Source organism: Eretmochelys imbricata, chromosome 18 (assembly GCF_965152235.1).
Source record: "Eretmochelys imbricata isolate rEreImb1 chromosome 18, rEreImb1.hap1, whole genome shotgun sequence".
In the NCBI taxonomy this organism is placed as follows: domain Eukaryota; kingdom Metazoa; phylum Chordata; order Testudines; family Cheloniidae; genus Eretmochelys; species Eretmochelys imbricata.
In genome coordinates this window covers 12,984,948-13,009,282 of record NC_135589.1, presented here as the reverse complement: position 1 = coordinate 13,009,282, position 24,335 = coordinate 12,984,948, and the positions used below count along the sequence as shown (strand labels likewise).

The 24,335-nt window shown below is 42.5% G+C and overlaps 1 protein-coding gene across 1 annotated transcript in view; it reads left to right on the top strand.

Moving 5' to 3' along the window:
- The first annotated feature begins 8,059 nt into the window (after positions 1-8,059).
- Positions 8,060-24,335, top strand: part of KIF1B (kinesin family member 1B) — a 147,900-nt gene continuing 131,624 nt past the window's right edge. Inside the window, exons 1-2 of the mRNA XM_077837050.1 lie at positions 8,060-8,162; positions 17,826-18,007. Of these exons, the coding sequence (XP_077693176.1) occupies positions 17,902-18,007 (106 nt within the window). The 5' untranslated portion in view covers positions 8,060-8,162; positions 17,826-17,901. The remainder of the gene's footprint in view (positions 8,163-17,825; positions 18,008-24,335) is intronic.

Below are 24,335 nucleotides of genomic sequence, written 5' to 3'. Positions count from 1 at the left end.
TGTAGCCAGGTTAGGGGACAAATGTCTTAACTGTAGTGTAGATACTATCTTAAGAAGTTAGTATACATTTTGGACACACTGTAATCCCATATGTTAAAATACATCCTTTCATTTAAAGAAACCTCTATTTGCCTCCTTTAAGAGAAGAAAAGACACAAAAAAAAAATTCCTCAGGTCAGTCATTATAGGATTCATAAAACAGAAAAATTGATCTCTTTGAAAACAATACAGAAACTAACATATTCTTCAGTCAATTACTGTCCAAAACAACCAAGATACAGACCTCAAACAAAATATGGGATCAATCCAGTACCTTTTGAAAGGGCTCATGTTACTGGACTCCTCTTACCGCGTGTGTGTCTGGAGGAAGTTATTGTTGCTGACAGAGACTGATACACTGGAAGAAGAGATCAGAGGAGAAAAAATAGTAGAAAATGGAGAAGTTATACCTAAGATATTTAAAAAAAAAAAAAAACAACAACCCTGAAATAATACTTACTTCTCTCAAAATCCTCAGAATGCGGGACACGTGTTTTCTCTCCTGTACTCAGAGCTTTTTATTTTTATTCCTTCATGCTGCATTTTCATCTAAATTTTTTTACACACAGAGGAAGGGCTGATGATTCATGCTGCGTCACATACATCAAAAAGAGCAGTTTTTCCTGATTTTAATTTTTAAGGGCATCTTGGAAATGTGTTATGCCAAGACATTTTTGGCAGTCCCAGTTTGGATGCTTTTTACTGTCATTGTTTTACTGCCTTGGGAGCATGCAATGTTTAGCGTCTTTGAAATGATTGTTACAACAGCTCTTCCATTATTTTCTACCTGTTTCCAGTCACATTGCTGTAATTGCTGAATCTGCTTTTGCCGATGTTATTGTACCAAACTGTCTCCAGCGATGACATAGTAGAGTGATAATTTCCTTCTCTTCTGCTATTCAAATCAGATGAAATTCATCCCTGTATGTGGGGGATACCACAATACATATGCATCACTTCAATCCCACTTAAACCTTCAAAAGATGGGGTCCTTCAGAAGAGACAGTAGGACTCATCTAGTGCATAGGCCATGAGTTCAGGTGACATATGCATATACTTAATGCTGACCCCTTACACAGGGGTAAATTTTATCCACAGTGAGTTTTGTGCTCTGAGTGAAAGAAGGGATGGACACTGGAATCAGAAGACTGCATATGCTTTTGGGAGTGATATTGCTAATGTTGTTTGTTTTGTAAAGTATTTTGTATATTTCCTGCACTACACAGATAATTTAGATGACATTGCATGGGGATTTAGGGTCAGAGCCACAAATTATTAGACCAACAGATTCCAGGTCACTTGCACCTAGATATGCAACTTTACTGAGCATTGTAAGAAATTTCACCTGCATCCATTGAGGTCACTCTGTTGCATTTGTATTCAGGACTGTTCCTACATAGAGCATTTAAAGAGCTGGTGTGTGGATGGTTGTTTTGTAGCTTAGGAAGTTCTGGGTTATTTTGAATGGACACTGTGTGAGTCAGTTATGTTAACTATGTATTGTCTATAACTGCTCCACGTTATATCAGTCAGAACATAAAATCACTAATTACCTACAAGTTGACATGGGGTCAAGCTGCAGTGTTGAAACAGACAGTAAAACATGCTTGGAGTAAGGGGATATGTCAATCTGCAATTCTGGTTCATTCCATTAGTTGAACAGGAGCTAGTCATGAAGTTTGGCTCTGGACTCTCCTAAATTTCAAGGTGGTTTGGATCTGGGTTTCTGTTCAGATCCATTTCTAATTATAAGTTTAAAGCAATAAAGAAAAAATTTGCTTGTTAGTGTTGGGGGAAATTTATTCATGACGTAACTTCAGTTACTTCAATGGAGTTATACCAGGGACCACTTTGGCCCATTCAGTTTCACCCATCAGGTGAACTAGCTCATACTTAGTTCACACAAAGAGTGTATTTTATATACCTTGTAACTGACAAAGGAAAAACCAAACACTTAAGAACCTGCATGTAATGCCACTCCATATGGAGACAGTTTAAGCCTCAAGGTATCTCCTCCTAATATCCTTTTTATCCTTTACAGAAAAGCGATTAGCCCAACACCCACTCAAGGAGCACACTGTGCTATTCCTTTCTGCAATCAATCCTTAGGTACGGTTATATTTGTTCAGTTTACAGACTTGTATGAAATTTGGTGGTGAGCCTCCTGAAGACCCTTTCTTCTTCTGCCCATGTGTTTGGAGACAATCTGTCACTGCACAGAAATTCCTATAAATGACAACTTGGGATTTTTTTAAATCATGGTTTTAAGACCTAAATTAACTGATATGAGGTTGTTCCTAATTATTAAAAAATGTCTGTTATAGAAAAATGATGCATGAACTGCAATTCAGGAGAGAGAAATGGTTCACAGGATCTTTGAGTGAAATTAAACACCTCCAGCTGTTGCCAGGGAAAGCTGTGGGATACGGTGACAACAAAACAGATATCTAACATTTACAATTTATAGTAGGCTTTTAAAGATAGGATTTTTAAGAAGGCAATGTCAAACTCTTTAAGCACCAGATTCAATCTTGCTTAGAATCTGGATAATTTATCCAGATTCTTTGTTTACTCTAAATCTAATACTCTCATCAACAAGAATTTGAAAACCATAACAATGGTATTTTATAAGACCTATAAAACCACCTTTTGTTCTTGCTTTGCAGGTTCTGCAGCAATGTTTAACTAGCAAGTAAGGTTTCCACATCTGTACTGACAATCATGCTACCATGCAAAGAATCACTATGAATGCAAGTTAAAATTGTAGCTGCTAAACAAAAACACATGTTCATGTCAACTTCATCCAAAAACACATGGGGGGGGGAAGGGAAATAAATGTTTGCCAAATAGAAAAGGGCTTAAATAATAAAATCCCCCACCCCATTTTCAAGCTTCTTAGAAGGTGTCAGAAGGAATTCAGATTAATACAAATAAATATTGAACACTGATTGAGAGGAACAAAAATAAATCTTGTACTGGATATAGAAATCTTGGGTATCAAACATCTGCAAAAGAAATTGTGCTTACTAAAGGACTAGCATGATAGTACAACTCTTCAGTTTGTTGGTTTATGTTCTGGAATGCTCAGTTTAAGTCTATGATATTGTGGTGAGAGACACTGCCTTGCAACATTCAACAGCAACCCCTCCCGTTAACTCAGGAGGAAAATCCAGTTCTCAAGGGAGTCCCATCCATTTCATCTCTGCCAAAAGGACAGTGCTGCAAGCAAAGGCCTGGGGAAATACAAGCAGGCAGCCTCAGAGCTCCAGCAGATATACAGAGTAAAATCACTCCACACAAGAGATTTAATCTTTAATCTTAATTTAAAATATAGTTTCAAAAACTAAGATTTAAATACAAAGACAGCAGGAAGATTTGCAGTGTTAGGATGATGCTGAGAGACTGGATTTCAATCTCTAGAACCACTCAAGTTTTAGTTGCGGAAGTGGTATGAAATTTTGCAGTTGGAAAGCTGAAGGATTGGAATGTGATCAGAATATCTGTGAAAGATGAACAGACTATCAAAAGCAATATGCAGACTCTGAGGTCTGCTAAAATGAACATCAAGACCTATTGATGCGATAGGTAAATATTGACCTTAGTTTTACCTTAGTAAATAAACAGTTACCTTGATGAACAATAAAGCCTGATGGCCACCAAAAAATGAAGGCCATATATGTATCGTTGCACATGTGCTGAATAACAAGCTATAGGTTGAAGCTGGAAATAATTTCTATGGCTGAAGGTATTTCACAATTGTGAATTCTTCCTTTTCAATTAATAAGGAGAGAGAGAGAGTGAGTTAAAGATACAGCAAAATTATTATTCACCTCTGATAAACAGGCAAGAAGCAGACATTTGCATATCATCTAGTTCGCTCATCGGAAGTACAAATAATCATTTTCACTGAATTTAGTTGCCTTCAGGATGCATTTGTTTTACATTGATGACCTGCATAGTTAACATTGCTTCAGACCTCCCTATTATTTTCGTGGTAGAATCTGACATGATTGTTTTTATCAGTTCATGAATGAGAATTTTCTTCTGCAGCTACTATTTTTCTACCCTGAAGGAAGCCTGGCAGCAAGCTCAGGCTGGGGAGAACGCTAAATAAAACAAGGAATACAACACTGAACAGAAGAGACACTAACATCAACATTTTCAGGAGTGCCCCCTGATTTATGTGCCACTTTGGGCCTGATTTTCAGGAGTAATGAGAATCCATGTCTCCTTTTGAAGCTGTAGGTGCTTAGCCCTTATATCAGAACCTAACATGTCTCAAATGGAGCACCAAAAGTTGAGGCACCCAGAACTAACTGCCACTTTTGAATATTTTGGCCTTATTTGTGCAAAATGCTGCCACCTCTGACACAACAGAGTATTACATGTTAATCACTCTGAGGACCAGAAGCAAGAGAAAGCCTCATGGCCACACGCAGCACAGCACAGGCTTCCCTACTGACAGTTCCAAAAAAAAAGATCTGTGACTTCATCATTCTTTATTATTGGATGACCTCAGACAACAGCGGATCTGAAAAAATTGAACTTGACATGGTCTGCTAGGATTCAAAATCTTGACACTTTGCTTACTAAATTAGTAAATGGAGTTTTGTGGAACAGGTAGAAAACCAGAATTTATTCATGCATGCAAGATTTTTCTCTATATTTCGATATAGGTATACATTCATTCACTTACACTGCAAATATCTGGCAATTAACCACATAACTTATATGTCTGTGTCTATCCAAGTATCAGGAAGAAAGGAGTGCACTGCACTCCTTATTAGCAGACTATGAAGATAGTTGTATTTTAAGCCAAATCAGACAACCAAATGTATCCTGGGCTGATCTGATTTCATTGTCCTAATACTTCAAAAGTATGTAGCTTTAGCAGGACTACAGACTGGAAATTTGGAATAGTTTAAAAACCTCACACCAGCTCTTTAAAAGTGTTGATTAAATGACAATTTCGGTGGGCCAAGAAAAGTGCCATTTCTCCTATCCATAACGCTGTACTTTCCCTCAAAGGAAGAACTGTGAGTTTTTACCTCCCTCTTATTAATTCACTCATTGCCTTTGCTCAAGGGCATATGTTGAGCTTTCTCCTCCTTCCAATTCATTTTTTCCTAAAGTAGCATAGGCCAATCTATATAGAGCTAGAAAGAGTTTTTGAGCAGATTGTCACTACAGATCAATTTTTAGCATGAAGCAGTAAGACATACACCATGAATATTTAAAGCACTCAAATATAACTTTAGATTACACAACAAATTTATAAAAAATATTTAAACATTCACAGGAAAACAAATGGCCATGAGAATGTGTAAAGAAGATGCCAGTTTGTAGCTCTAGACTACTCAAGCTGTCTCGTACCCAAAAATGCCCTTCTACAGAGAAGACTACAATATATTTCTGTACGTGAAATTTACTTTAATTGGGCCTAATCCCGCACACACTGCTGTAGGTTAAAAACCTTCCAAAGGGCCTGACTGCCTAGGAATCACTGCGTTTACCCTTTTATAGCTTCTCCCAGCATGCCTGTGTGGTAACTGCCCCTTTAAATTTGGAAGAAACAATCAGCTGCAGTGCTAAAGCAATTATTTTGCCTCTGCCTACTATAGCTAGCCCTTCTCTCCGTTCTACCTAATACGTGCATAGCTCCTTTTATGTTGCTTTCTTACAGTTAAAAAAAAAAAAAGTATCCTCTTTCCATTTATCTATAGTTTTTACACAAATGAAATGTTAAGGATTACCCAGGGTCCAGAGTAACATACATATTTGTGAGCAAAATTACTGACCTATGTAAGAAGATACGGTATGTAAACATACTGAACAAATTAAATCTTGATGTGGAATTACATTAAAATAAGTTTGGAGATGCTGTTACACTAGTAATTTATTTGACTCACTAAAGAGTATGTTAAAGTTTTGTAAACTCATGATTTTAGTGAGTCTTGGGATAGCTGATATTTTTATTAAAGCTACGTCGTCTGGAGTCATGTGACTAAGTGAGACTCTCAGCTTTAATTTTAAAAGTAAATTTATAGTCTTCATAGTTACAGAAAAAAGCCTGAAAATGTGAACCCTAAGGACTCAAAAACCAGAAGGCATATACAAAGAACCCAAAGTGTATTAGGTTTTAAAATCTCATGACTTTGGGCCAAGCAAGTCTTTTGGGGACCTGACTCATGAGTTCGCCATGCTGATGGCAATAGGTATATCTAAGAGACTGGGTCATGAATAGCTGGCCTAAAAATACAGCTCCTCTCTCCATATAACTCTTCCAGGATTTGGGTTAAGGTAGAAGGGCTTGTGGGGGAGAGGAGATGGAGAACAGCTCCCCTTCCTTTGCTAACAGCAGAATTGAAGCTATCCTTCTCTTGCTGGCCTGGGAGCAGTTCTTCCTTCTCCTTGCCCAGCACAGCCAGAGTGGTACCTCCTTTTTAACAGCCAACCAGCAACCCCCAAACTATCATGTAGGATTTTATGACTGCTCTTTTCCCTTTAGCAAGGAAGCTGATCAAGAAAACATTACTCCAGTGTGCAATTAGAAACCCTGATCTTGCCGTGAGACGGGGCTTTGTCTGGGACTGCAAAAACTGGGGCTGTGGCCTGGAGTGATGGAGATGGGCCTGCTGCCAGACAATCTGAGTTAGTCTCAGCGGCTGGGACACCGAAGGAGAACTTCCCCCCAGGGGAAGTGGCCTGCCCCCCTAATTCATTACCCTTATCATGGGGCGGGCACCCTAAATTAGGGGTGGCAGCGGGTTGTGTTGCAACCAGATGCCATGGCAGAACTAGGCCTCAAGCCACAGCTCTACCAGGTAGGGTCCCAGACCTGAATCCCCTTCCCCTGTCCCCACCCTCCCCGCCCCCCGGGACAGCCGCCCGACCCTCTCACCCCCCCCGCCTTCCCCAGCTCCCTCCCCCGGGACAGCCGCCCGAACCCCCCCTTCCCCAACTCCCTCTCCCAGGACAGCCGTCCGACCCTCCCCCCTCCCTTCCCTGGACAGCCGCACCCCCTCCCCCGGGACAGCCGCACCCCCCCTTCCCCGGCTCCCTCCCCCGGGACAGCCGCCCGACTCTCCCCCCCTTCTCCAGCTCTCTCTCCCAGGACAGCCGTCCGACCCTCCCCCCTCCCTTCCCTGGACAGCCGCACCCCCTCCCCCGGGACAGCCGCCCACCCCCTTCCCCGGCTCCCTCCCCCGGGACAGCCGCCCGACTCTCCCCCCCTTCTCCAGCTCTCTCTCCCAGGACAGCCGTCCGACCCTCCCCCCTCCCTTCCCTGGACAGCCGCACCCCCTCCCCCGGGACAGCCGCCCACCCCCTTCCCCGGCTCCCTCCCCTGGGACAGCCGTCCGACCCTCCCCCAGCTCCTTCTCCCCCACCGCGGCCGACCCCCCTTCTTTCCCTCGGTCTTCCCTAGCCCTGGGCTCTGCGGCGGTACTCCACTGCTACCGACCGCCGCCTCAGCCGCAAGAGGGCGTAGGCCCGGGCCGGTGTACTTCCGCAGCCGGGCGGGAGAGAGGACGAGCAAACGCCCCCTCGCTTATCTTCATAGGCGAGGGGGGAAAGGAGAATAATTTCTTTCGAACGCTGATTGGCCAAAGACAAGAAGGGGCGGACCCTTAACGCCGTTTCGCAGTGGGATTGGTCAAGGGGGCAGCTCCTCTCTCCCCCTCCCCATGAGTTGGACGAGCCCATTCTTCTGTTTCGGGCTGTGATTGGAGGAGTGGCGCGATGTGATTGGGCGCTCAGCCTAGGTCACCGCGCTGGGATTGGGGGAAGGGGCGTCGCCGCGCTGGGATTGGCGGCGGGTGGCGTTGCTCGGTGATGGGGGCGGGGCGCTGCTGGGCTGAGGGATCGCAGCCGTCAGTTCGCCAGCGGTGCTCCGAGGCCGCGCAGCTGCTGCTGTCTCCTCTCGGGGGTTCCTTCTCCCTCCCGATCCGGGGGTGCCCTGGGCTCCGTGTCTGTCCCGGGGCACCGTGATGGGGCTGGGCGGACCTTTTCTTCTCCTCCTTTCTCTGCTTCTGCGCGTCTCCGCCGGCGCCGTCTCCTCCTGCTGACCGCGCCGCGGACCCCGCTGGACGCCCATTGTCCGCGGCCTGCGGCCCCGCCCCGAGGTGAGCGCTGAGGGGAGCCCCTGGGGGCGATGGGGAAGCCGCCCGTGGCCGGGGGGAACAGCCCGGGGACGGGGAAGCCGCCCGGGGAGGGGGGGGTCGCGAGGCGGCGGCGGCGGTGGGGGGAGAGGCTTGGTGGGGGGGGGGAAAGTAGGCGCCATAATGCGGCGGGGATGGGCGGGGGCCGCTTGTTTCCCCGGGGGCTGGGGCCGCTGGTAGCTTTGGCAGGGGTTCGGGGGAGCCCCCCCACCCCCGGCGGCTCTGGCAGGGGACGCTGGTCCTGGAGCTTTGCTGGCAGGGGAGATTCCGCGGAGCTGTCAGTGCAGCGGCCCAAGGGCGTGGAGCTCGCTTGCAGCCTTTCCTCCTCCCTGCTGCGCCGGCCAGACCCGGCGCCCCAGTCTCCCCTTTCCCCCGGGAGACGCTCGGTGCCAGAGCCTTTGCTGTCTCCCCGGTCCTCAGATCCTCTCTTCTCCCCAAAGTGTGGGTCGAGCCGCAACTCTGCGTCCTCATCTTCCAGGCTGCCTGGGGGGAGGCTGTATTTGCTCCCCCCAGGGTTGTGAGTGAAGGAAGGTCCCAGAGCATCCCCTGAGGAAGGGGGTGGGGGTGGGGGAGAAGACCAGAAGGGAAGGGGATTTACTGCGTTTTGGGACCCATCCATAGTGCTTGCATCGTCTGCATTCAGAACAGCGTAATTACCAGGGCAGCCATATTGGGATGATGAACGGACAATCCTCTAGGAACTAAATCGGGAGGGAGGGGGCAGGAGACAGAGAATGCAGAGGCTTGGCAGCTGTGGGGTCACTGACTGAATACAGCCGCTAAATCCAGGGTGCGGATTAGTACTGCCAGTCACTGGTGCCGGGTTGAATTTTACCTTTTTTTTTCCTCTCTTTTTTTTTTTTCAAAATGCAGAATCAAGCTTAGGAGTAAAGTTATGTTCATAGTCCATTGTTCAGTGTGTTTCAACTAATAGTTCTTCCCTTTAGTGCTGTGTGCTGATCAGTTGATTGCAATCCTTTATTTATTTCCTTTTTCATTCCTTTGTGTGGGAAGTCCTCCTAATGACAAGGCTTTTGACACTGTATCCAGGTGCCTGTATTCAGTATTTTAGCTGGCTTCAGCGCTTTCATTTAAAGTGGAAAAAAAAATCAAAGTAATTTGGCAGCCTGCACTGCAGCAATCCAGCTGATGTCTCAGGCTGTTATTTTTGTCTGATAGTTGGTGGAGTACCCAAAATTGGAGTCCTTATGGTTCTCTTGTTCATGGAGTCTTATTGCTTTGAACAGCTGCTGTGCTAACTTTCCACAGGCTAATCTCTCTGCTTGCCCCTGTTATCTTTTTGATGATGGTGCAGTGATTAGGTTACAGTTACCTAGGAGCCCATTTTTAATTTAAAAAGTAACACACTGTGCTGGTAAAATCCTAAGAGATGTAGAACTCAGAATTTTTTTCAGTTATTGTGTAATTGCCAGTTGGCTTAATCAGAGGTGATACAATAGTTTGTCATTTCTCAAATATCTATCCTGTATGGAGATCCTAAGCTCCATTTGCTACTTGAAGATGGAGGTCTGGCTATAAGACCATCAACTTGGTTTTATGCCGTTTAACTGGTTTTTCAGCTTGTCACTATTTATTTATTCACCCAAGTCCCTAATATCGTTGTTCTCAAGTTCCATTCTGCCCTTAGTTTCCATTTAATTAAAATAGATGTTCTTTTTTGGGGACAAAATAAAAATTGGTGACCGCAACCAAAGCCTGAATCCTTGTGTTCCTCAAGGTACTATTGTGACTAGTAACTTACAAAATCGCTTTAGATAGCTGAAAACTTCATTTAAAGGGAAACTCTCAACTAGTTATAGGCCTCACGTCTAGGTCTTGTATTTTAAAGTGGTTGTACAAAACCCCAAAATATATAGAATTTTTTGAGTTTTTAAGCTTTAGCAAAAAAGAAGAAAAATTTAAATGTGCTCATGTTTTAACCCAAACATTGTACTAGTAACAGTGTATTAGAAGCCCAGAGGACACTGACCAGTGTATTGTATTTGTCACCTTGCGTAATGTGAAAAATGGTAAAAAGTAAATACTTCTAAAAGTTGCTTGTTAATGACAAATTTAGATATTTAAATGATTGGGGGTGGAATTAGTAGTAGTTTGAAATATGTTAATATGAATATGATAGGAGGCAGCAATCAGGTTTATTTCTTTCTTGACAAATACCTAGTTAGATGCTCAGGTGTTGCTCACCTTTAAGTTTGAGAACCAGGTGATGGTTCATCTTAAAGACATAATAAAAGCATTGACAGTGCAATTCATGATTTAGGGGAGAGGCAATTGTTGAATTAGTTCTAAGTGGCTCACAGGATCTGGTCCAGGAGGTGAATATGACTGAAATGCTTAGTAATAGCGAACATAATGTAATTAAATTTAACATCCTTCTAACAGGGCAAATACCAAAGATGCCCATCTCAGTAGCATTTAACTCCAAAAAGGGGAACTACACAAAAATGTGAAGCTAGTTAAACAGAAACTAAAAAGGAAGAGTCACAAGATTGAAACACACCTGCAAACTGCTTGGAAACGTCACACAACGCACAGTCAACCTGTGGAAGTAGTGGGATGTTGTGAAGGCCACAAGTATAACTGGGTTTAAAGACAGAAGTGGAGAAGTTTGTGGAGGATAGGTTCATCAATAGCTATTAGCCAAGATGGTCAGGGATGCAACCCTATGCTTTGGGTATCCCTCAGTCTCTGACAGCCATAAACTAGAACTCGATAACAGGGGAAGATGGATCACTCAGAAATTGCTCTGTTCTGTTCATTTCCTCTAAAGCATCTGGCCACTATTGCAAGACTGGATTCTGGGCTAGATGGACCATGGGTCTGACCCAGTATAGCCATATTCTTATTTTCTTATGAAAGCATTCAGTCTTTTACTTCACTTTTGTCCCAGTTTGAAACCATGCTTAACAAATGCCTAAGAATAGACCATTAACAAACTCTTTCCAAGTCATTAGGAAAATGATTCATTCTGGGATGAATCTATTGGTAACTTTCTATGCAGTATAAGGAACAAAATTTGAGCTTGTGAATCTTATTGGCCTAAACACCTATCAAAGTCTATGAACTCCGGCTGCTGTTTTCTTGCAAGATGCATGTCTTGTGACAACTCCGTACGGAGGCTGTGTTCTGTCATTGTAAGAGTATCAGGGGTCTATTTCTAATTCACTGCTGGCAGCAATGTGATACCATGGGTAAGTAACTTAACCTCGCTATGCTTCAGTATGTTAGAAAGGCATGAACCCATCTTAAATGCTTTTAGGTCTGATTAAAATTGTTGTATAAGTACAAACAATTGACTCTAATTTCAGCAAAATTTGAAGCTAATGGAGTCTTAGACTACATGCTGTATCAATGTATCGGAAAGCGACCTTGTTCAGTGAGACAGTAATGAAGGTGTATGGAATCCACTTGTAACCCTATGCAAACAACTTTAATTTGTTTTTTTAGCTGTGAAAAGTAGCAGAGCTGAGATTGAGGTAAAATGAGGTGCAGTGTAACTACAACTGTAGGAAAAGAGAATCTGAAAACGTGGAAAATTTATCATCAAAAACAGTTTATTGGTGTGTCCTATGGACTGTTTTGTTATTTTAGTGATCCAGTTGTGTCTGAACTTTCAGCCTATAGTTCAGTCATGATGTCCTGCATATGACAGGCATCCTGTCAGTGTGTAGAGTCTTTTAACATGAATAAGGTGTATCTATTTATAAAATTAGTTGACTATAGTTGAATGTGTTATCTGAAAATATGGCTTGACTAGTAAGAATGAAAAACCCAGTATTGTTTTGAGGCCCTTTGGTGTCCCTGGAAAGCTGTGATTAAATTCATCTGGTGCTGTTGGAGACAGCATTGCAAAAGTACGCTTGGGAGCGAGCAGTACCTGGCTTTTTGTATTCCAGTTGTGGATGGTTGCGTGCTGATGGGGCCTCACTCCCCATACTCCATCAAATCATCTCATGTGGGATCTCTAGAGGTTCAGAGATATCCAGCTGCTTCCATTTTTCATGAATTTTGTTGTCTGCAGCATTGCTGCTGGAAGTATAGAGGGAACTCATTCTTATGGGGGGTGTTACTGAAAAGAACAGAGTATGAAATGTATTTTGTATGTTCGGCTTGGAGCATGCAAAGCTGGCTTGATAGTGATTAACCTGGGTTTTGGAGGAAGGGAATTGATTTCTCTTAGACACTCCAGCAGGAAACGTCCTTATTGGAAAAAAAATTCTGATCCACCAATAAGCAATGTCATTACTAAAGAGAAACTTGTCAGAAAGCATTTTGTCCTTGTGGTTTTTTTGTTTTTGTTTTTTCTGCAAAAGGGCCAGCAGATGACTGAGACTTTTAGATAAATGGTTGAACTGTTTTCTTGAGGTTTTGATAGAATTAGGTACTTGGGGGTGGGAGGGAAGAAACATGACCCAAATCATTTTATGTTTTAAAGAATTAATGAGTGGAAAAGTTCAAATGAAGTAAAATACTTGCCCTGCAGTACAAGTGAGGGCTTCTAGAACTTCCATTACACCATTCTGCTGTTGTGATGCTTGTAAATGTGTCACAAAGGGAGAAAAGCAGGCCAGTCTGGCAGCCAGATTCTGTACCAAGGAAGGTTCTAAATGAATAGTATTGTGAGTGGTAGCGTTGTCCTCACTTCTGGAACTGCACATCCCACACTTCATAAAGTTAAAGCTTGCACATTTTGCAGTCTTTTGATCTTCTTTACCATTTTTATTTGGGAGAGAGGGCTGGTGTTTTTATAATTGTCACTTCCCCCATTTAAACCCAATTTTAGTGAAGAATCCATTGGTCTCTGTGTAAATCAAGATTCCTGATGATGAAATACAGCCTCTGACCATCCAGGTGTGCTTCCATCACAAGCACTCCCTGGGGGACAGTGACAGTGAGAACTAAAAAGAAAAGGAGTACATGTGGCACCTTAGGGTATGTCTACACTATGAAATTAGGTCAAATTTATAGAAGTCGGTTTTTTAGAAATCGGTTTTATATATTCGAGTGTGTGTGTCCCCACAGAAAATGCTCTAAGTGCATTAACTCGGCGGAGTGCTTCCACAGTACCGAGGCTAGAGTCGACTTACGGAGCGTTGCACTGTGGGTAGCTATCCCACAGTTCCCGCAGTCTCCGCTGCCCATTGGAATTCTGGGTTGAGATCCCAATGCCTGATGGAGCTAAAACATTGTCGCGGGTGGTTCTGGGTACATATCGTCAGGCCCCCGTTCCCTCCCTCCCTCCGTGAAAACAAGGGCAGACAATCGTTTCGCGCCTTTTTTCCTCAGTTACCTGTGCAAACGCCATACCACGGCAAGCATGGAGCCCGCTCAGCTCACTGTCACCGTGTGTCTCCTGGGTGCTGGCAGACGCGGTACTGCATTGCTACACAGCAGCAGCAACCCATTGCCTTGTGGCAGCAGACGGTGCAACAGGACTGGTAGCCGTCATCGTCATGTCCGAGGTGCTCCTGGTCGCCTGTGTGAGGTCGATCAGGAGCCCCTGGGCGGACATGGGCGCAGGGACTAAATTTGGAGTGACTTGATCAGGTCATTCTCTTTAGTCCTGCAGTCAGTCCTATTGAACCATCTTATGGTGAGCAGGCAGGCGATACGGATTGCTAGCAGTCCTATTGCATCATCTTCTGCCAGGCAGGCAAGAGATGAGGATGGCTAGCAGTCCTATTGTACCATCTTCTGCCGAGCAGCCATGAGATGTGGACGGCATGCAGTCCTTCTGCACCGTCTGCTGCCAGCCAAAGATATAAAAGATAGATGGAGTGTATCAAAACAACAAATAGACCAGATTTGTTTTGTACTCATTTGCAAACCCTCCCCGCCCCCTGTCTAGGGGACTCATTCCTCTAGGTCACACTGCAGTCACTCACAGAGAAGATGTAGCGAGGTAAATCTAGCCATGTATCAATCAGAGGCCAGACTAACCTCCTTGTTCCAACAAGAACAATAACTTAGGTGCACCATTTCTTATTGGAACCCTCCATGAAGTCCTGCCTGAAATACTCCTTGATGTAAAGCCACCCCCTTTGTTGATTTTAACTCCCTGTAAGCCAACCCTGTAAGCCGTGTCGTCAGTCGCCCCTCCCTGCGTCAGAGCAACGGCCAACAATCGTGCATCTGAGTTGAGAGTGCTGTCCAGAGCAGTCACAATGGAGCACTCTGGGATAGCTCCCGGAGGCCAATACCGTTGAATTGGGTCCACAGTACCCCAAATTCGACCAGGCAAGGCCGATTTAAGCGCTAATCCACTTGTCAGGGTGGAGTAAGGAAATCGATCTTAAGAGTCCTTTAAGTCAAAATAAAGGGCTTCATCGTGTGGACGGGTGCAGGTTTATATCGATTTAACACTGCTAAATTCGACCTAAAGTCCTAGTGTAGACCAGGGCTTAGAGACTAACCAATTTATTTGAGCATAAGCTTTCGTGAGCTGCAGCTCCTCAGCATAGGCCACCCATGGGTTTCAGTAGGTCTCCTAGCTTGCTGCCCAGCAGTGCATGCATCTACTGTTCGATAATGTCATTCTGTACCAAAAAATCACATCTTTGTTTCTTTGTATTTGTAACACTTTACATTCAATAAAGTGACTTGTTTCAAGTTTAAAAAACAAACAAAACAAAACACTGGAGAGCTGTGACTAAATGGTGCCTCACTCATATCCCTATGCCTGCTGCAGGGAGATTTCTTATGCTGTAGAAAGTTACAAAATAGCATTTAAGTAGAGGATACAAAAGTACTTTTTGCAGCCTAATAGTAGGACATGTAACTTTTCTGACACTGGAATAGCTTTCAATACGTTTTCTCTTAGTTCCTGTTTCACAGACTGTGACTCAATAATTAACATGGAAGAAAGTGAAGGTATACCACAGTTGGCAAATGCCTGACTTATTTATGCTTTAACCAGCTGCATCACAATGGGCAATAATTTGCAAAGAGTACTTTCAACTAAAATTTTACACATAGCTGCAAAATGTCTACTAAAATTCAGTCTTATGCAGGGCTCTGAAGTTCCAGGGATAAGAGAAGGGACAGTTATTTGACTGCTTCAGTAACACGGTCGGAAGGAAAAATAAGCAATAATACAAACCAAGGATTTTTGTGAAATTAAACAACTTCAAAAGTTTAGGGAATTTACCTTCTAAAAATATCCTCTTAACTGATGGCCCTACTTACTTACTCCGGATTTGCTAGGACTTGTAGGTAGCTGCTTAACAAAATGTCAAAAATATTTCAAGTTCTTTATCAGGATGCGTGGGGGGGAGTAGAAAGAAAAGAACCACTCAGCAAAGTATCTCGTAAAATTTCAGATAGCACATTCCCAGCAAAAAGCTTTCTGTCCGCTTTGTGAAATCTAGTTCTTTTGTGTGAGAATGTACCATATGACTTTCTCCTCTAATGGGCCACATGGATCCATTGTCTATTAAGTTTGTATCAGGTTAATCTAGGGAGTGCTGAATCTTTCCCTAAATTGGATTTCATGACCAATTCAGCAAATTGCTTCTATTCAGGCAAGTTGCTATCTTCAGCAGCAATATGCACCTTCATTTGAACATTAGTTTGACATAATGTATTTTTCCTTAGAGTATATTGGTGTCTGCGGGGATCATATCACTTTAGGAGGTGAAGGGGTGTGTGTGTGTGTGTGTGTGGTTTTTTTATTTTTTTTTTAAGTCATCTGATAAGGGTAAGGAATGGTGATGAAGTCCTGTGTTTGTTGCTACCTGCCATGCAGGGAATGTTCTGTAGTGTTGGCCTGCAGTGAATAACCATCTGGGGAGGGTAATCTATATGTGAAATACAGAATCTGCATCACTGTGCAGATCATCATAGGCCATTCGGAGTTGCTCTGGTTGGATTGGCCTTTACTCTGTGGAAGAGCTTTTCCTGAGACTTGGTTTAAATTCTGTTTGTCTTAGCAGCAATTGAGAAGGAGGTGCATACCTTATATCAACCCTGTGCATACCTTAGTTCTGTCACCTTAGTTACATTGTTATGCAGTTGCATATCATTGTTACGATTTTAGTTGTCTACTGTAATCAATCACCTGGTTAGCTACCTTGATAAACTCTTGAGAGGAGGAACATCCTTGTTAAAAGAAAAGGAGTACTTGTGGCACCTTAGAGACTAACCAATTTATTTGAGCATAAGCTTTTGTGAGCTACAGCTCACTTCATGGGATGCTACTGTGAAACCATCCTTGTTAAGTTTCAGAGTAACAGCCGTGTTAGTCTGTATTTGCAAAAAGAAAAGGAGTACTTGTGGCACCTTAGCTCATGAAAGCTTATGCTCAAATAAATTGGTTAGTCTCTAAGGTGCCACAAGTCCTCCTTTTCTTTTTGCATCCTTGTTAAATAACTTGTCCTGTTTTCTGGGATGAAACAACCTTTCCCTCTCTGTGATGCAATTAGTGAGGTGAAGTAATGCAATTTTAATTAAATCTGTCTGTGCCATGTAAAAATATCATAGAATGAATTAGGCCATGCCTAAGACTTTTTTTCTTTTTTTTTAAACCAGCTGGTGAATCACTTTTGTACTTCCCGGTCCAAGCCTGGAATAAAAATGCTCTCTTTCATTGGAGATTCAGAGTTTAGTTAACTATGGGATCAATTTCTGGGTGCTCTGACCCATATATCCACACTTACAGAGCTATATCCAGCACAGACCCAGCCTTGGCAGAAGGAATTTGGACTTTACCTGTTTAATAAAATAGTATTTAAGCAGAGATGTCGAAGGTTCCAGGGTGTACTGGTTCCGGCCTGCACAGTTATCTGGAGTGGACTTGCCTCCTGGTTTAGAACTGGATGCAGTGCACTGTTTTGTACACTAAAAATGCTCAATCATTTGGATGTGACGGCACTTGAGCCATAAATATTTTTATTGTGATTTGAGCAGATGAATATATTGGTTAACATCTGATGAGGTAGAAATTTTAGGTGGAAATCCCTTTGAAAGGCAAGTCGCTTTGTCTCTCTAGTGTCTGCTTGAAGGACACTAGATGTACAAGAAGAAAAGGAGTACTTGTGGCACCTTAGAGAGTAACCAATTTATTTGAGCATAAGTTTTCGTGAGTTACAGTGAGCTGTAGCTCACAAAAGCTTATGCTCAAATAAATTGGTTAGTCTCTAAGGTGCCACAAGTACTCCTTTTCTTTTTGCGAATACAGACTAACACGGCTGTTACTCTGATAGATGTACAAGCAGTAACCTAAGATTTTAATTTACTTTGAACAGAGAAAATCCCTGGGTGTTCGCGATGTTCTCTAAGCTTGTGTGCCGGTGAAAAAAGCAAACAGCACAAAGACCTGGGGTCCTTTTCTCTGATGCTATGGGCAGAGCAAGAGATGCCAGTAGTGCTAGTCTCCACTCCTTTCTGGGAAGGGAGGCAAGGAGTGAAAACACTTATTTGTTCACTTCAAGAGCAGTATGCATTGGGTGACATGGGCATTGGCTAAGAGCATGATGGGGATATCTCTAGCTTTGGATTCTCTGAATAGACATAAAAATTTGTAATGTGTTAATCTGAGGCAAGATTACTGATTAATGTAATCTGTCTTGAATGTATTTTTAAAGTAACTGAATCTTACTTTCTCTTTAGAAAACTCCAAGAGATCATAAAAAGGAAAAAAAACCTTTGCATCTGATTTCTGGACTCAACACTATAGGACATCAAAATGTCGGGAGCTTCTGTGAAGGTGGCTGTCCGGGTCAGGCCCTTCAATTCCAGAGAGACCAGCAAAGAATCCAAATGCATCATCCAGATGCAAGGCAACTCAACCAGTAAGTTCATTCTGACCTCCTAATGAAATCTACCTTGCCCTGTTCCCCTCCTTTGATCAAAGTAAACTGACTACGGTGAACATTACAGCATCTGGAATTACCCTTTTAGGGAAGCTTCTTCCTCTTGCAAGGCTCTTATGGATGACTTCATTATTTTTCTATTTGATTAGAGAAGTCTGAATCCTGGGTATCTTGATTTTTGCGGTAGGTAATGTTAGCTGGTGGTGAACTGAGAGCTCTGGGGGAGGAATATGATGTTGAAGTGAATGTTAGGGCTTGTCCACATGGTTAGAAATCACACTCCCATAGCACAAATTACTTAAAGTGCCCTAATGTTTGTCATTAATTGGTTCGTGTGCACCACCAGGGCCTACATTAAAGGTTCCTTAGTGTGCTTTAACATAGTACTGTTTGAGTCATTTAATCAAATGAGGTGTTACTTGGAGTTGAGATAGTTTTAGCCTCTGGGACCATCTTCCCCCTGGGGTTCTCCTTCATGGTCCGTTGACTGAGGAGCCCCAGAGTTGGCAGGACAGGTAGTTGGTAGACAAAGTGGGAGCTTTTCACAAAATGTAAACTAAAACAAAAACCTAAACCCACCCTTTTTTATGTAGCTTTTAATTTTCAGCCAACTTCCTCTGATACTGACTGCTTTTCTATTCCTTGGGGCAGACAGCCCAACACTACATTATTGGGTAACCAGAAGTAAATATACACCATTTACTTGGATGTTATTTGCTTGTGTTTAGGTAACTGGTAATATTCAGTAACTGGGGCTCTTTCTCCTTTTGAGCTGAGCTTCTCCTTCAGACTGATCCTGCATTGACATGTTAAATCTGTTTGTGACATCTGTCTATTCTTATGATAATGGTTGTGACATCACCAAAAGAGATGGGCCATGCACAAGACCGCCTTAATCTCAGCACAAATACTTCTAACTACTGGCATGATGGAAGATCTTGGAAAGATGAAATTCAAGTTTTCTGTCTAGTAGATTTGAAATTCCCCCTAAAAATAAAATGAAAACTGGGACTTAAAATATTGTAGATGCAGTTTACTTCCCAATAAGTGTTTTAATGTTTAAATACATACTTTATCTGAAGATTGCCTGCCAGATTACAGCTCAGTGCAATTTAGAATGGGAGAACTAAAAGCCCTATCAGATGGCATTTATAATGGGAATGCTACACAGGCATGGAGTTAGAAGACCTTAACTCAAGCCTTTCTTTTAACCCTGAAATGAGGTCTGTGTGGGTTTTTTTGTCTTGTTGTTTTCCCTCCCTTCTTGCTGGGTTGGTATCTTGACAGCAGTAATTTTCAAGTTAAAGGACAGGCTTGAGTTAAGATCTTCCAACTCCAGGTCTGTGTGGAAATGTCTTGCTTATGGTCCAGTGACAAGAGTGTCTGGGTTCCAGCCTAAGTTGATATAACTTACATTGCTCAGGGGTGTGAAAAATCCCCCCCCCTCCCCCCCGTTCCCCCAAACAACACAAATTTTGCACTGTCCACACCAGCACTACGTTGGCAGGAGATGCTCTCCCACTGATAAAGCTTCTGCTTCTCGCTGAGGTGGAGTAATTATGCCAACAGGAAAGCGGTCTTCCAGCATGTCTTCACCAGAAGTGCCACAGCTGTGCTGATGTAGCATTGTAGTGTAGATTTGCCCTGGGTCTCATACAAGCTGGCTGAGATGATCAGGTTTAAATGACCAAGGACATTTAAAGACTGGGGGAAGGGAGTCTTAAATTGCAATGGCCCTGGAATCATTGCAGTTTGAATCCGGGGTGGGGGGGAAAGAGAATTAGCTTTCATTCTTCACAGTGGAAGGAAAATATGTCAGGAATCTAGAGGGGTGGGGGAAAAGGAGTTTTCTTAAATGAAAAGAACAGGTTTTCAAGATGATAAAATGTGGGGAAAAGAAATGGGAGGGAGGAATGACATGTCTTGCTGCGTTTACTCACTAAAGAGTCTATAGGAGGCTTTGGTCTGACCATATCCATTTTAAAGTTAGGATTTTCCTCTTGTGTGCAGATGGCCTAGACATTAGATCTGTGGACACAGATTTAGGACTTCTGGGTTCTATTTCTGGCTGTCATTTACTCATTTTGACTTTGTGCAAGTCACTTAACCTGTCCAAGACTGCTTACACTGACATAAAATAATTGTAAAAGTTAGGCTTGGCCTGTACTGTCTTAAAAAATGAATTCAGAAAAGGGCATAAGCTTAGTTTAAACTCCAATTTCTCTCTGGCTAGTATCTAAAGAAGAGCTCTGTGTAAGCTTGAAAGCTTCTCTCTCACCAGCAGGAGTTGGTCCAATAAAAACTACTACCCCACACATCTTGTCTCTCTAGGGACCGAAGAATGTCATACAAGTCCTGTAGTTTTGGTAAGAATCTCTCCTGGTACCTGATTTTTGAACATACAGTAGTAGAACCTCAGTAACGAACACTTTAGGAATCAGGTTGTTTGTAACTCTGAATTGTTTGTAACTCGGAACAAAACGTTGTGGTGGTTCTTTCAAAAGTTTACAACTGAACATTGACTTAATACAGCTCTGAAATTTTATTATGCAGAAGAAGAATGCTGTTTTTAACAATCTTTATTTAAATGAAACAAGCACAGGAACAGTTTCCATACTTGTCAAATCTTTTTTTTAAACTTTTATTTTTTTAGTAGTTTATACTTAACACAGTACTGTATTTGCTTTTTTTTGTCTCTGCTGCTGCCAAATTGCATTCTTCCAGTTTCAGATGTGATGTGTTATTGACTGGTCAGTTTGTAACTCTGAGGTTCTCCTGTATTTCTCACATGGTCCCTCCCTACTTATGCTACTTGGGCAAGCCAGTGCTAGGCTGTACAATTTAAATTGTGTTCAAGCTTGATTTTTAAACATCTCATTAAATGGTGCAGACAGGAGTCTATCTAAGGGCTTGTTTACACTGATACTTTACAGCTCTGCAACTTTCTCACTCAGGGGTGTGAAAAAACACACTCTGAGCGCTGCAAGTTTCAGCTGTAAAGTGCCATTGTAGACAGTGCACCAGTGCTGGGAGCTATCCCCCTCGTGGAGGCTGGACCAATGACAATCATTCCCCATCGTCATTATCTGCTTTTTAGGCAAGTGAAAAAGTTAAGAAAAGCTCTACCCCACATTTCTTAAAACCTCTTTTAAGGCTGTGGCTACACTGGCACTTTACAGCGCTGCAACTTTCTCACTCAGGGGTGTGAAAAAACACCCCCCTGAGCACAGCAAGTTACAGTGCTGTAAAGCGCCAGTGTAAACAGTGCCCCAGTGCTGGGAGCCGCGCTCCTAGTTCTCTAAGCTAATCCCCTCGTGGAGGTGGAGTACGAGGAACGCTGGGAGAGCTCTCTCCTAGTGCTGGCACGCGACTACACTCACACTTCAAAGTGCTGCAGCGGGAGCGCTCCCGCGGCAGCACTTTGAAGTTTCAAGTGTAGCCATGCCCAAAACGTTGTAATTGCAACCAGGGTTGTTCTTTGCTATAGTGCCTTTGTAACTGCAGGGTTTATAGGCTGGCTTCTTTGGCTGTTAAACTTTCTGCCAGTCAGTGCCCAGCAGCGTTGTTGGGGTTGCTATCGAGCGAGAGAATCCCAGTGAGATTAAGTGTAACCTCATGGACAGCGGGTGAACCCCAGGCTCGGGGAGGCTAGCCCCTTGCCCAGACCATCTCTTCTGCTCGAAGCCCCACCCCTGCTGCAGGAGCACAGAGTTCCCCACTGGTCACATCAGCCAGTCCCCCGCCTCCAACCCTCCCGGGGCCAGGAGTGGCCCCTCTCTCTTGGCCAGCTGCAGCAGGTCCATGCTGGAGCCGGCGGGGAGGCAACCTTCTCCCCTGGCCGTGGCCCTGAGCCCCTGTGTGGGGCGTAATAGGCAGCTGCGTGGCCGGGCAGCTTAGGGGGAATTTAGATCCACAGTAGGAGTTGTATTAGTATAACTATCTTAGTACCCTCTCCTCTCCCACCCCCAAAATATCACTCTATTTGAAAGTTATAATAAATCTTCAAGTAGTGGATTGGGAGAACATGTGATGTGGTGTTTCTTGACCGAGTTCTTTAGAACATATGGCTTGTCGTATGTTTCTCTTAATATGAATTTGAGTCATGTAGGGTGGCGTGAAGGAGTTTGTCACAAGTCAGTGATCTTGGTGTAAGAGGCAAACAAAAGCACTGGAAATAAGAAAAAATTCCAACTATGAAAAGTCAAGTTTTAGATGTGATAGCTTGAATGCCTGCTTGAAAATATCATTTCAAAAGCATCCAAATTTTTTTTAGAAAGGGGATGCAAATAGTTCAGACCCCAAAATTAATTCATACAATAAGTCTTTACAAAATACAGCATGCGCAAATATGTTCACAAAATATTTTAAAATGTCAATGAAAGTATTTGGTATTTATTCTGTTCTTGATTCAGTGTTGGGATTGCAATTACACTGTGCTAATACATGTAAAACAAAAAACGGGTTCTCTTGTTTTAGTTTCAGTTGCGTTTCACGGTTCAGGCTGAGTGAATTTAAGTAAATAGCATAAATAGTGGAAAAACAAACTATTTGTAAAATGTTTCTGTAAAGTTGCTAAAAACACAAGTAACAGACCTTTTAAAAAAAATACTGCCCTCTAATTTATAGAGGTAACTGAGTTTCCAATTTTAAAAGGCTTTTGATACGCATTCATAGTACAAATGACACAAATATGAAACTGTAGAGGAAGCATGCTTCACTTGGTAGGGCACTATCTGGGGCTCAGGCTTGGATTCTATTCTCAGTTCAGCCACTGACCTGCTGTGACTCTAGGTAAGTCACTTTAGCTCTGTGCCTCTTTTGTGGTGTTAATTAAGATTGCAAACACTTGGGGGTAGGAATTGTTTTACTGTCCTGTGTGTTTGTACAGTGATTCGCTTAATAGTACCCCAGTCAACCTTGGTTAGGGCTTATAGGTTTAAATAATAAAAATGCTGGTAGTCATACCAACTGGTCCCTTCAAACATGTATTTTAAAATGCCAAAATAGCAGGGGAATGCTTTTTTTTAATTTTCAAATGAGTAAACTGGTTTCTATTTCGCTTTCTAGAAACTTCTGAGCAACTTAAATAAACTTTGGACCTGAGACCTTGTCTAGTAAGTTCTGTTCTAGGGTCACTGTTATTGCAGTATGTTAAACCATTGGAAATCTGATATTAAGTATTTCCATTATAATTATAAAGGTGGATAACTCCTATTATACCTACAAATGTTATGTGTATTTATAGAAATCACTTCACCAACCAGTGAAAGAATGATTCCATGGCAATTACTTAACAGCACATAACAAAACTATGCAATAGGTACAGACAAAGAATACTATATCCACCTAAAGCTGTAAGATGCTGAGGATGATGTACTTACTTAAAATCCCTCAACACTTTCTGCAAGAGTATCATGAGTAGCCAAGATTTTGAGTTCTGAAAAGGGTAGGTAGAAAGTACCATGGGAATTTTCAAATCAATTCTGTGAACATATTTATTAAATGCATTTTCTGTAGCTGTGTATTGAGTTTTCTCTCTTAATATGCTAGCCTATAGTGTAAATTTTGTTTGGCCCTGGTGATGCACAGAGACTGCAGGAATAGCAGTCAACACAAGTATAATACTGTGTATTTAAGGAGTTGTGTGAACGAATCATCTTTTCAGAACTGAAATATGTTCTAGAAAGACTGAAATCCTGCAGTCCAGCTGAAGTCATGTGCTCACTACATTAAGGGATTGGAACATTGGCAGCAAGCCTGAGCTGCTTGTTGAGATCATAGTTGATTGCAGATGGTATGCAGCTGAATGTTACTGCCATAAGGTCTTTGGAAATGGAAGAGGAGAATAGAGAAATTGTTGGAGATGTTCATAGGCATGGAGAACTGAGAAGTTACAAAACAGTACTGGTTAGGCACTTAATTTAAAAAAACAGGAGGGTTCAGGTCAGGGCCAAAATAGTGTGTTTTTGTGTTTTTTTTGTGTTTTTTTTGGTTTTTTTTGGTTTTTTTGGTTTTTTTTGGTTTTTTTGGTTTTTTTTGGTTTTTTTTGTTTTTTTGTTTTTTTTTTGTTTTTTTTGTTTTTTTTGTGCTTGGAACTTCCTTTAATTCACTGAGTTCCAGGCTCATTCCAGCCAAGGAAGTTCTAACTTCTTCCTTGGGTCTGATGAAGATTTGGTGTTATTATTGAATGAAAATGAAGACTTTGAAATATTTGCAAAAATCATCTTAGTATGGAAAGTTGATTTGAAGCCTGCTGCATTCTACTTCAGAAATTGCTACATTTTAGTGATGAGTATGTGAAATTACC